At 34.5% G+C, this 11,615-nt stretch overlaps 1 protein-coding gene across 1 annotated transcript; it reads right to left on the bottom strand.

The window, feature by feature from the left end:
* Window positions 1–1,956: 1,956 nt before the first annotated feature.
* si:dkey-78l4.2 lies at window positions 1,957–4,583 on the bottom strand. The gene is made up of 5 exons (XM_003201048.7): window positions 4,451–4,583; window positions 4,192–4,336; window positions 3,933–4,071; window positions 2,273–2,524; window positions 1,957–2,190 (listed from the first exon to the last, which is right to left on the bottom strand). The coding sequence occupies exons 1-5, from the start codon at window positions 4,512–4,514 to the stop codon at window positions 2,023–2,025; spliced, it is 768 nt and encodes a 255-aa protein (XP_003201096.2). The 5' UTR covers window positions 4,515–4,583; the 3' UTR covers window positions 1,957–2,022.
* Between the last annotated feature and the right edge of the window lie 7,032 nt (window positions 4,584–11,615).

Below are 11,615 nucleotides of genomic sequence, written 5' to 3'. Positions count from 1 at the left end.
AACATATGAGCAATGTTTGGTGCAGAATGAAAATGTCAATTAAATTACATTGTTTGCATTTCTCATTTCAAACACTGTTTTAATATGTAAATTGTATCCACATTTTAAAGCTTTATAAGTTGCAAAATTAAATTGAAAATGCTATACACAAACTGAATTTGATGTGAATAAAGTACAAGCAGAAACTGTAGCAAAATGATCATTTAAATGTTATTTGTCCTAAATGCATTTTCACTCGCGTCTAGGAAACGCAGGATTACATTTTCAGCATAATAGCATGGGATGTGTGTTGCAAAATTAATTTTGAAATGTAATACGCAAAACAAAAATGCAATATGTAAATGTCAGTGTGTTTCTGTATTTCAGTTAGCATCGTTAATGTTTACCATTAGGCAAAGGTAAACAATTGCTCTGAGCTAAGACCCCCACCCCCCAAAAAACTACTAAAGATAAAGCAAAAGGGTAGATAAGGGTAAATGATTGCTAAATTTGCAGCAGAAAAGGGTAACTTTGTCTAGATTAACTGTTTAGATGTGCTAGAAGTGTAGCACGCTCAGGACATTTGCTGGTTAAAAGTGGCAACTACAACAAGATTAACAAAATCTGAAACATGTGCATGGATTTAGGATAAATTGTTATTGTTCGCTGATCATTAGTAAAACAGAAAATTGATATTAAAATTGATATCAATGTCCATACACACTCATTCACTACGGCCAATTTAGTTTATTTAATTCACCTAAAGCACATGGGGGAAACTAAAGCACCCGAATGAAATCCGCGCAAACACTGGGAGAACATGCAAACTCCACACAAAAATGCCAGCTGGCCCAGCATGGACTCAAACCAGTGACTTTCATGCTGTGAGGCGACAGTGCTAACCACTGAGCCACTGTCGTCTTTAAATTTAGTTTATTAATTTGTCATTATCTGGGTGCCATCAACAAGCATTCTTCAAAACATCTTCTTTTGCGGTCAACAGTTGAAAAAACAACATAAAGGTTTTAAAACACATGAGGGAGAGTAAACGATGAGGTACTTTTCATTTTTGGGTAAACTTTCCCCTCTATACAATACCCTTAATTCAAGATATCATTAGGGGGGCTCACCATTAAAAGTGATGAAAGAATCCAGGCTGACCTCTTGTGGTGAGTTTAGGTAATATACAATAAATAACAATATTTTATTTAGTCCAAAATCAAAGTTAATGCTACATGCTAACGTATTGTTTTCATGTTAAAAATTCTTCTGGGATAATATAAAATATATTTAAGCCAAATGCTTGAAAAGCCTTTATCGTGTTTCCCTGAAAGTATTTAGCAATGAAATGAGAGTTTATCTGCAAAATGCAGCATTTTAGCTAGACTTTAGGCATGAGTGTTTCACAAAATGTCCATATAAACAACAAGGAAGTCAATGATTAGAGATTCCCAGCTTTCTTCAAACTATCTTCTTTTGCACAGGTTTGTGAAGAGTGAGTAAATAAGGAAATGTTCATTATTAGGTGAAATCTTTAAGTTTAAGAGAAGAGTAGTGGAACAGTTAAGATAGGAACTCCTGTTGTAGTCCGTTATGTTTTCTCACTTTCCTTCTGTATATGAACATACACTCTAGAAAATGTTCCTCACAATTCCTTTATGCTGTCCCAGCACAAATCAATTAAGTTAACTTAATTGTTTTGACACATTTAAGTAGATTGAATATAAAACAATTAAGTTGTCCCAAAAAACCTCAAGAATTATGTTGATTAAGCTCATTTTAAATAAGTAGTTTGAACAAGCAGCAAATAAGTGTATGATGATGCAAAGACTTAATGATGATGTAAATGCTAGTTTTTTCATATTTCTTTTATTTTTCTCTAGTTTGAAAAATTGCTTGACCAGTAGTTTTAAAGACCACCATAATTGTGTAATAATATTGTAAATGGTTGTGACAATGAAGATGATACAACTGATTGATGCTTGCCATTTGATACTTTTATTAAAAGATTTATGGAAGAATGAAAAAAAAAACATCTCAAGATTATTTCTTTTTATAAACATTTCCAGTTATGTTGTGGATCCATGGAAGATATGCTGAAATCCTAGTATACACGTTAGGAAGCAAACGTGAATTACAGAGATAACGGTCACTGAAAGAAGTGATACCAACAGCAGTGTTATTACAAACCAAAGGACCTCCAGAATCCCCCTGTTAAAAACACAGATCAACACGTCACTAGTGAAATTAGTTCAAACATTAACATAAAGTCTGATTCATATTTCATACGTACACTGCAGGATCCACCATGGCCATAAGCACAGATCATCTTTGAAGCCTTGTAAGTCTTGTTCCATCTGCGTTCACACTCTGCATCATTCACAATTACTGTCTCTGCCTCTCTTAGACGATCTGGACTTGGGCCTTTTAACCACAGTCTTCCCCAACCAGCAACACTACAGAGAATATCTGCTTCAACATCTTCTCCATCCTTTGGTAGTGATATCAGTCCAACATTGTAGCTCAGTCTGACTTTTTTATTTAGCTGTAATGCAAAACAGTATTATTTATTGTGAACACTTTACAATAGAGGTGTACTAATATGCTTTAAATAATGCTTAACTAATGCACATATGTTCATTAGTTCATGTAAACTCATATAGAGCTCAACTGATTATTACTGTATGAGCAACAAATTAATATTCTATATGATTCCTACGTTAATTAATCAATAATATGGTATTAGTTCATTCGATCAGCCTTTATTTATGTAGCATCTTACTACAACCAAGGTTGACCAAAGTGCTTTAGACCAGTAAACACAAGTTATACAACACAACTAAAAAGCAGACAATGCAAAACAATATGTGTGAGTGCTCTGCATTAAAAGCCAATTTGAACAAGTGGGTCTTAAGCTTGGCTTAAATGAGTTAAGCGAGTTATGAGTTGTTAGTTAAACGAGTTGTAAGGTATTAGTTCGCTAATAACATATTATATGAAATAATTATTTAATTGCAGGCGCTAATTAACTGTGTAGTCAAAGTTATGCACTTCCACTTCCAGTTGTCTGCTTTTATTTAGTTAATCATTAGACAATGATTCGCAAAGGTATAATAACTGTATGACTTGTTCTGGCTCAGGACTGTTAACTAATTGTTTGTGTACTGTAAGTAGTTATTTGCTAGTATTTAGTTGCAAATCATTAGAAAAGGAACTGCATGGTTTCGATATGTTGTGGTAATAAACACATTTACACTATTGGTTATTATATATACTAAACGCTATTAGAGTTAACAGTTTATAGATTACTTAATATATGAATAATAAAGAGTATTCATTTGATGCGCATGCTGTAATCATTAATAAATGGTTTAGTTTTCATGAATTATATCTTAACTTTTGATTATCTGTGCATTAGCTAAACATTATCTAATCTATATCAGTGAACCAGTAATCGTTCATTTATTTTCTTTTAGGCGTAGTCCTTTTATTAATCTGGGGTTGCCACGGCGGAGTGAACCGCCAACTTATCAAGCATATGTTTTACACAGCGGGTGCCCTTCCAGCCGCAACCCATCACTAGGAAACCCATACTCAACACTGAATCGCACACATTCATACACTATGGACAATTTGGCTTACCCAATTCACATATACCGCATGTCTTTGGACTTGTGGGGGAAACCGGAGCACCCGGAGGAAACTCACGCGAACATGGGGAGAACATGCAAACTCCACACATGAATGCCAACTGACCCGGCCAAGGCTCGAAGGAGCGGCCTTCTTGCTGTGAGACGACAGCACTACCTACTGCGCCACCACGTTGCCTGCACCCATATTGTAAAATATTATCGACTCAATTTATGATTATTCTGTAGTTTTTGTTTGTTTGTTTGTTTGTTTTAAAACAGAAGCACCAAATGAAAAAGAATAAAAGGATTTAAGGTTGATACCTTCAAAAGCATGATGTCATTCCGATCAGAATTGAGTTTATACTCAGGATGTGGGATGTAGGATGTCACTTCAAAGGTGTCGTAAATTTCATTTCCACTCAAATCATGGGCGCCAACCCCAACCGTGATGACATCACCTCTGTTGAACAAGCATATTGTATCACTGTTGTATGATGCACTGCATGATTGTGCTCATGTGTCATTCTAAATGGATTTTAACTCAACATAGCTCACAGTTCACATTAAACAAAACTCTTACTTTTTCCAGCAATGTGCAGCAGTCAAGACAAACTGTTCAGTAATGAGGAATCCACCACAGCTATGCCTGCTGTTTTTCTGAAGAGAAACCATGTAAGGTCTGGAGTGTGGTTTTGCTTTAGTGCCGTCCTCTATACCCACATGAGCTGAAAGAAACAGGTGTTAGTAAATGAAAATAGTTGTTAGTCAAATTACTCTGTACTTTAAAAACTAATATTCTTAACAAATGCCCAAATCATCATCTGTATAGTCAGTCTCACCAGTGTAGGTCAGGTCTGGCACCAGAGAAACCAGCAGGAGCAGAGAGATGATGATGATGGTCATGATGAAGACTATCAGTGAGCTCTCTATGACAAAACACTTGCATATATATATATACTGAAAATATGGGTGGAGACATTCAGATTTACAGTATTTTTTCATGGTCCCACCCTGAGTTATATTTTATAGATGAAACTAATTTGATTGGCTCTTATTACAGTATGAGTCATTTAGAAAGTCACACCATCTGACACCAAATTAAATTCTCACTAAATCCATTACAGTTCATTATAAAGGCCGTGTCATATAAGCCGCTCATGTTAGAAGTTTCTTAACACACATAAAATACTCTCAATAATAATCTCTGTATACACCATAGCCAAAAAACCCTCACATTTAATTTTAAGCTAAGTTTACTAATTTTAAAGCTTGTGTGCACAGAACATTTTCAATACAATACGAAACTAAAACTTATAAATGATAGAAGCCCTCTTGAGATGCATATACCTTATTGATTTTCCATTTAGTTTACTGATGAGTGCGATGCAGCTTTCAGTTTTGAATTAGATTTATTATAATCTTACATTTCTATGTTTGTAGCAGAAACTTTATTTGTTTATTAAATTGACATGCATATAAAACAATGGTTAAAAAAAAAAGTCTTTACTTCAGTGCTGCATTTTTGTTTGAATAAAAAATATGATTTTATTTTTGAATAATACAACAGTTGCAGCAAAAAAATATATATATTTCTAGCAGAAAACTCATGTTTTTAAATATTTATCAGCACAATCAGCGCAGTAAAATGGAGAGAACTGCATGTATTTATTTATTTATTTAATTATTTATTGTTATAGTTATCATTATTGGTATCATCATCAAGATTTCTTTATCTTTGGACATTTATTTTGTGGGAGCAGCTGTGCTTTTGAGTGAAAAAAGAGCAATAAAACAGGTAGTCCCAGCCCATGTAATTTTTTGTTACAGACCAACCCAGTCTCTATTAAAGAAAATAAAATATATGTTGCCTTCAAAGTGAAAAGGTTGGGGACCCCTGATGTAGAACATATGAAGAAAGTTGTAAACAAGGATGGTTCCTGATTTTGTCCTGTAGTAGGGCAGCAAAGTTTTGTATAAGATGCTACTACTGTATGTAATGTACTGTATGCATTCTTTTGGAGACAGCTGGTGAGATGTCTGTTGCAGTAATGGCATTTTTTGTCAGCTTAGCCTTGCTTGGTTTTTAAAGATAATAGGCTGCTTTTGTAATTGCTTTATTATGGCTGTATTATGAAGTTTTGGCATATCTAAAACTAATGATAGGAATAGGAAGCCTTATTAAAGAAAATAAAGAAACAATCAGACAGTGTTTAGATTGTTATGAAAGAGTAGAGACTGGCCCATATCATTACTGCCAAAGTTCAATTATTTGTCTTTATTTTTTTTTGTACTGTACTCTGCACATTGTACTGTACTCTGCACATTAATCCTTCATTCAAATTTGACATTAAAAACACTAATCTATAAAACAGTAATGTAAACCAGGGATTCTTAACTGCTGGGCCTCAGCGATCCTGCAGGTGGGCTGCGAGCTTAAAATTAGTTCTCAATATTATGCTATAATTTTTGGATTTTATAATTAATATGCTTAAAATGACTGAAGTAATGCACTTTCTCCTGTTCTTTTAATTGATTACTTCAAACTCGGCGCAAAAACACCCTCAAGTTTGTGTCTGCAACTACACCATAGTTCACAAATTATGCATAAAGTGGACGTGAAAGTCTCTCTTTGTGTATTTTTGTGTGAACTATTTAATATATCTGCAGTTCTCTAAAATTTATGTCATTTAAGTGTTTTATAACAGATGCACCCCCATACAGGAGGGTCTAGCGAGGCTCAGTGGTTTTTCATGCATATAATGTAAAATAAACTTGCATATGAGCTTCAGACACGCTCTGACGGACCTGTTCATTGTTCCTGTCAGCGATCTCCCAATAATATCCAGCTACAAGATTGACACGTTTCAACAGATTTAGGGTGTTTTACTGTAATTGACATTTGTTTGCAAATTTTTGATTAGTAGATATTTAATAGTAGATATTCAGTCAGTATAGTTTAACGCAGAAGCTATATATATATGAGACACAGTGGCGCAGGGGGTAGCACGTTCGCCTCACAGCAAGAAGGTCCCTGGGTCGCTGGTTCGAGCCTCGGCTCAGTTGGCGTTTCTGTGTGGAGTTTGCATGTTCTCCCTGCTTCGCGTGGGTTTCCTCCGGGTGCTCCGGTTTCCCCCACAGTCCAAAGACATGCGGTACAGATGACTTGGGTAGGCTAAATTGTCTGTAGTGAATGAGTGTGTGTGTGAATGTTTCCCAGAGGTGGGTTGCGGCTGGAAGGGCATCCGCTGCTTAAAAACTTGCTGGATAAGTTGGCGGTTCATTCCGCTGTGGCGACCCCTAATTAATAAAGGGACTAAGCCGACAAGAAAATGAATGAATCATATATATGATATATATATGAGCAATATCACACAAATAGCAGTACGGTAAGGCTGTATATCAGCAGTGGTGGGAATTATGCTTAATTATGTCCCACCCATGTGATACTCATGTGATATTGCGTTTATACAACAGTTTGACGGCACAATCGGATATATAAAAAAGAAAATCAAACACAGAGAGTCTAAAAACCCTTTTTTTTGGGAACTGCTATCTTCCACCATTCATTTACATCTGCAGCTGACGTCAAAACAGCAGAAGCCATTACTAATTCACCAACACCACTTTAGAGCTAGTATTTGAATGGTTCTCAAGTGTAATGTATAAAGTGATGACAAAACACCAGATTTTGCTGACATTTTAAGATTATAAGGCTGAACTTGACATGAAATGCCCTCCGTCTACAGAGATATCTTCTTATAGTGATACAGTCTAGGGTATTTTGCTGTTGCAATTGGAATATCACAATAAATGACCCCAAAAAGCAAAGCAATAACCATCAAGACTGCTGCTGTGTTTGCAATAAAGAAAAATAAGGAGGGGGTGTTCGGGGGTGAGGTCTCTGAGCCCCCGTTTACACTAATGCGTTTTCTTTTTAAAACGCATTAGTTTTGCTACGGTTACGCCATCTGTCCACTCTACGCTGGAGTTTTCGAGCGCCGAGAACGGAGCGTTTTGAAAACACTGGAGAGGCCGTTTTCATTCTTAAAACGCTGTTGCTCCGTCTCAGTGTGGATGGGGAAAAACTGAGACATCTGAAAACGGAGGCGTGGCTGCAGACATTCGCCTATCTGATTGGGGCTGTTCCTCAATATTAAGTAGCCTAACACACACAGTTCAGTCTCGCATCCTCTCCCTGTAAGTTCAGACTTCGCAAGTTTGATATGAAAAACAGACCCCCGAGGACATGTTCAGTAAATCTTCAAAGGGAACAATTTACTTTATAACCTTATTCACAACAATACAGTTGAAGTCAGAATTATTAGGCCCCTGAATAATTAGCCCCCCTGTTTATTTTTTTCCCAAAATTACTGTTTAACAGAGAGATTTTTTCAGCACATTTCTAAACTATCCTTGCAATGTATAACATAATTTGGAAAATATTTAAAAAAGGAAAAAAATCAAAGGAGGGCTAATAATTCTGACTTCAGCTGTGTGTGTGTGTGTGTGTGTGTGTGTGTATTATATTTATATATATATATATATATATATATATATATATATATATATATATATATATATATATATATATATATATATATATATATATATATATATATATATATATAAATTTTTTTTTATGATCATTTCATACAATAATTTTAGAGAAAATGTCAGACAGATAGGCCTTTAAAAAATAATCGTAGAAAGAAGTGGGCCCCGAAGTGAAAAAGGTTATGAACCCCTTGTGTAAGCTTTAGTTTAAATAAATATTTGTAATAATACTAGTAATATTTTATGCTCATTATCAGCTGACAAGTGTCCAAACATAAAGACAAATTAGCAGATAAAATGGCACTAAAGTGCCTCATAATCTAAGCTTCATATCTAATACAAGATGATGGGAATAATAGCAAAAAATAAATAAATAAATAAATAAAATGACCACCATTTTTATTCAGCTATGGGCCTTAGACAAAATGTTTAAATAGTAAATCCATTTGCACCACTTGTTGGTTCATGGGTGTGCTGGTCCGAAAAAAAAAAAAAAAGGTGTGTTGAGGTGCTGACTCTATGTGCTCATAAAAAAATCATAGGATATCCTTTGAAAAGCGTATAGGGGTCTTACTTTAACGTCTTGACTAAATCTTCACATTGCACAGTTAAGAAAAAATGTAGTTATGGCAAGTTCACCACAGGACCAACCAGCCCTGACTTATTTACCACACAGGAAACATGTTTATTCATTAGAGCTGAGAAAGATGGTGCTTGTGATAATGTTAACCAGTGGAAACGATCAAATGTTTGCAAGTGCGTTGGAAATATATAAGCTTTGGTATAGGTCTGTGGTTTATGCAAGATGATGAGTAAATATTGTTCCTGCTAATGCTTGGTTTGGTCTAAAAGTATTTAACATGTCAGTATATATTTTGCTGAATTCAATTATTGATTGAAATATGAATTTCTGGCTCATACTTACTGTACAGGTGCCAAAGTGTAGTCTAGCATTTGTGTTTTGTAATGGCTGCAGAGAGAAAAGAATACTCAAGACAAGTTGTTTCTAAGGCACAGATCACCGTTTGGAAATTGCCCTGAGATTGGAGGTTTGAAAAATGCAAGATTACAACCGTATTGATCTGTTTGTTGAATGTCTAGTTTTGATCAACAGCAAGATTATTTGCACACTGAGATACTTGCTGGCCTAATGAATCAGAATCTATGATTTCAGTTATTTCAGTTTTTTTTTTTTTAGATAAAAAAACATTGCATGAGAACCAGTTAATCTAAGTAGGCCAAGAAAGGTTGGCCTAAATAACAAAGCCAAGAGGAGCATGTGCTTTACAGGGTGAAGAATACACAGGCCCAAGAATTGATCCCTGTGGAACTCCACAGTTTAATAAAACACACAACAAATATACGAATCTTTGACGTTTCCCCATTTTCAATACAACCAAACTTTAAATCCAGGGTGTGTGTCAATTCAATTAATCTTCAATTCTAAAGCACTTTTACAATGTAGATTGTTTCAAAGCAGCTTCACATAGAAGATTATTTCAAGAGTTCACACTTAGCTGATGATTGGTAATACACTCTTAAAAAAAAAGGTTCCTTGAGGTTCTATATAGAACCTTGGGGTTCTATACTTGGCCAGTAGAACCTTTTACCCAAAAAATGGTTCCATTTAGAACCCTTTGACTGCAAAGAACCTTTTTGATTAAAATGGTTCTATAATTTTTGAATCATAACATAATTATGTAGTAAAGATTATACAATAATTATAAGCTATAACACAGAAAGACAAAGTTTTTTGAGTCAAAACCTAATAAAATGAATGCTGTGGTCAAAAACTTAATCAGTGTACATTATGATGGGATTTTTTATGCAGGTTTGTACAATAGCATATAACTTATAGGCCTAATTTATATATACTCAATGTTTAACATTTTTGACAAATTATTTTGTGAAATAAATAAAATAACCAATTTATTTAGACTGTGCAGTAACATGTTGTTATGGTTTAATAATTTATTTGAAACTAATAATCATGAAAAAGCCCTCTGGTGACGTCATTGACAAGGACATCGTCATGGACCTGTGGTGAAGAGCCTCGAGAGTGAAGGTTAATTTTTTGAAAGGAGAAGTCCACTATTTCAGCTTCATCATTCAGGTATGTTAGTACATTTAATATATATATAGTGAAATATTTTGTATTATGAGGTAAGGTTTCTATTTGATAGAAAATCCCTCGTGTTATATGGTGAACTGAATGGGGTAACTTTAGCATTAATATGGATAAACACTGTGCTTGTGATGACCTAGGTCGTCACCCTTCGGTTCAGAAATCTGTTACGTTGAATTTTTTTCTGCTTTTTATTCTAAATAAGTTACAATATCGCTATACTTGTTTGTCAGTACTACTAATTAAATTACCGATAACAGTACACAGCTGTGTTATTTGAAGGCGAGCTTCGAGAGAGCTTGAATGAAGCATGTGCACGTTATTTTAAAAGTAACTTGATATGAGCCGAATTCATCGTGTTTTTTGTGTTGTTTTTACCTCCAACCTTGAACAAACGCTCACATTTAGCTTGGTTCGTGTGTGTTTTATCAGTGATTAAGCTAAACTCTGCAAAGTAGTGGACATTACTGCCCGCTTTTGAGACGTTCCAGCTAGTCTGCATAAAACCGCAAGATAGCAGTGCACCGCTCGTGCCCGCACAGGCAGATTCGTGCCAGAGTCTGTGCACGCGCGGGAGGCCAGTCCCGGTGGCAAGTTCTCCCTATGGCTAGTCCGCCCCTGAATATTATTGAAACTTTTAAAAAGCCAAACATATTTTAACAATCCATAGACGAAAGATTAGGTCTTATTTATAAAAGACATAAAAATGCAGACTAAATGTATTGTGAAATTATATATATATATATATATATATATATATATATATATATATATATATATATATATATATATATATATATAGTGCTAAATAAGTTTAAAATAAATATATGATCCATAGACGAAAGATCAGGTCTTATTTATAAAAGACACAAAAATGCTAAATAAATGTATTGTGAAATATATATATAGTGCAAAATAAGTTTAAAATAAATATTTTAATGTATATTTTATTTTTCTTCAAACAGCCTGGAAACTGAACTGCACCATAAAACTTGTGCTTGGTATGTATCATTGTTTTAAAATCCAAACAAACTGTATTGTGGTCAGTAAAATGAAATAAATATTATAAAAGACTTCAAGATTGTATTTTTCATTACAGAAAAGTGCCATGGGACCCATATTAATTGTCCAACTTTGATCTGCTGGACACAAGTAGCTTTGAAGAACAAGGATCCCAGCTTAAAGAAAAACATGTGTCACATCCATAATTGTTTGACATCATCTTTAAGCCCACCTGGTAAAGTATTGTATTTTATAACATGCATAATTCACACTTTTTGGTTGCTGTTTACTGAAAAAATATATTTATCACAAAAAATATTCTA

This window comes from Danio rerio, chromosome 22 (genome assembly GCF_049306965.1).
Source record: "Danio rerio strain Tuebingen ecotype United States chromosome 22, GRCz12tu, whole genome shotgun sequence".
In the NCBI taxonomy this organism is placed as follows: Eukaryota; Metazoa; Chordata; class Actinopteri; order Cypriniformes; family Danionidae; genus Danio; species Danio rerio.
The sequence above is the reverse complement of the archived record's forward strand: the minus strand, read 5'-3'. Positions and strand labels throughout refer to the sequence as shown.

Excerpts from the sequence above, each read along its gene's own strand:
- si:dkey-78l4.2 (XM_003201048.7), bottom strand. The coding sequence starts at position 4,514 with ATGACCATCATCATCATCTCTCTGCTCCTGCTGGTTTCTCTGGTGCCA. Across the intron at positions 4,072-4,191 it reads GCTGCACATTGCTGGAAAAA|AGGTGATGTCATCACGGTTG; the intron begins GTAAGAGTTTTG and ends CTTGTTCAACAG. Across the intron at positions 2,191-2,272 it reads GCCATGGTGGATCCTGCAGT|GGGGATTCTGGAGGTCCTTT; the intron begins GTACGTATGAAA and ends TGTTTTTAACAG.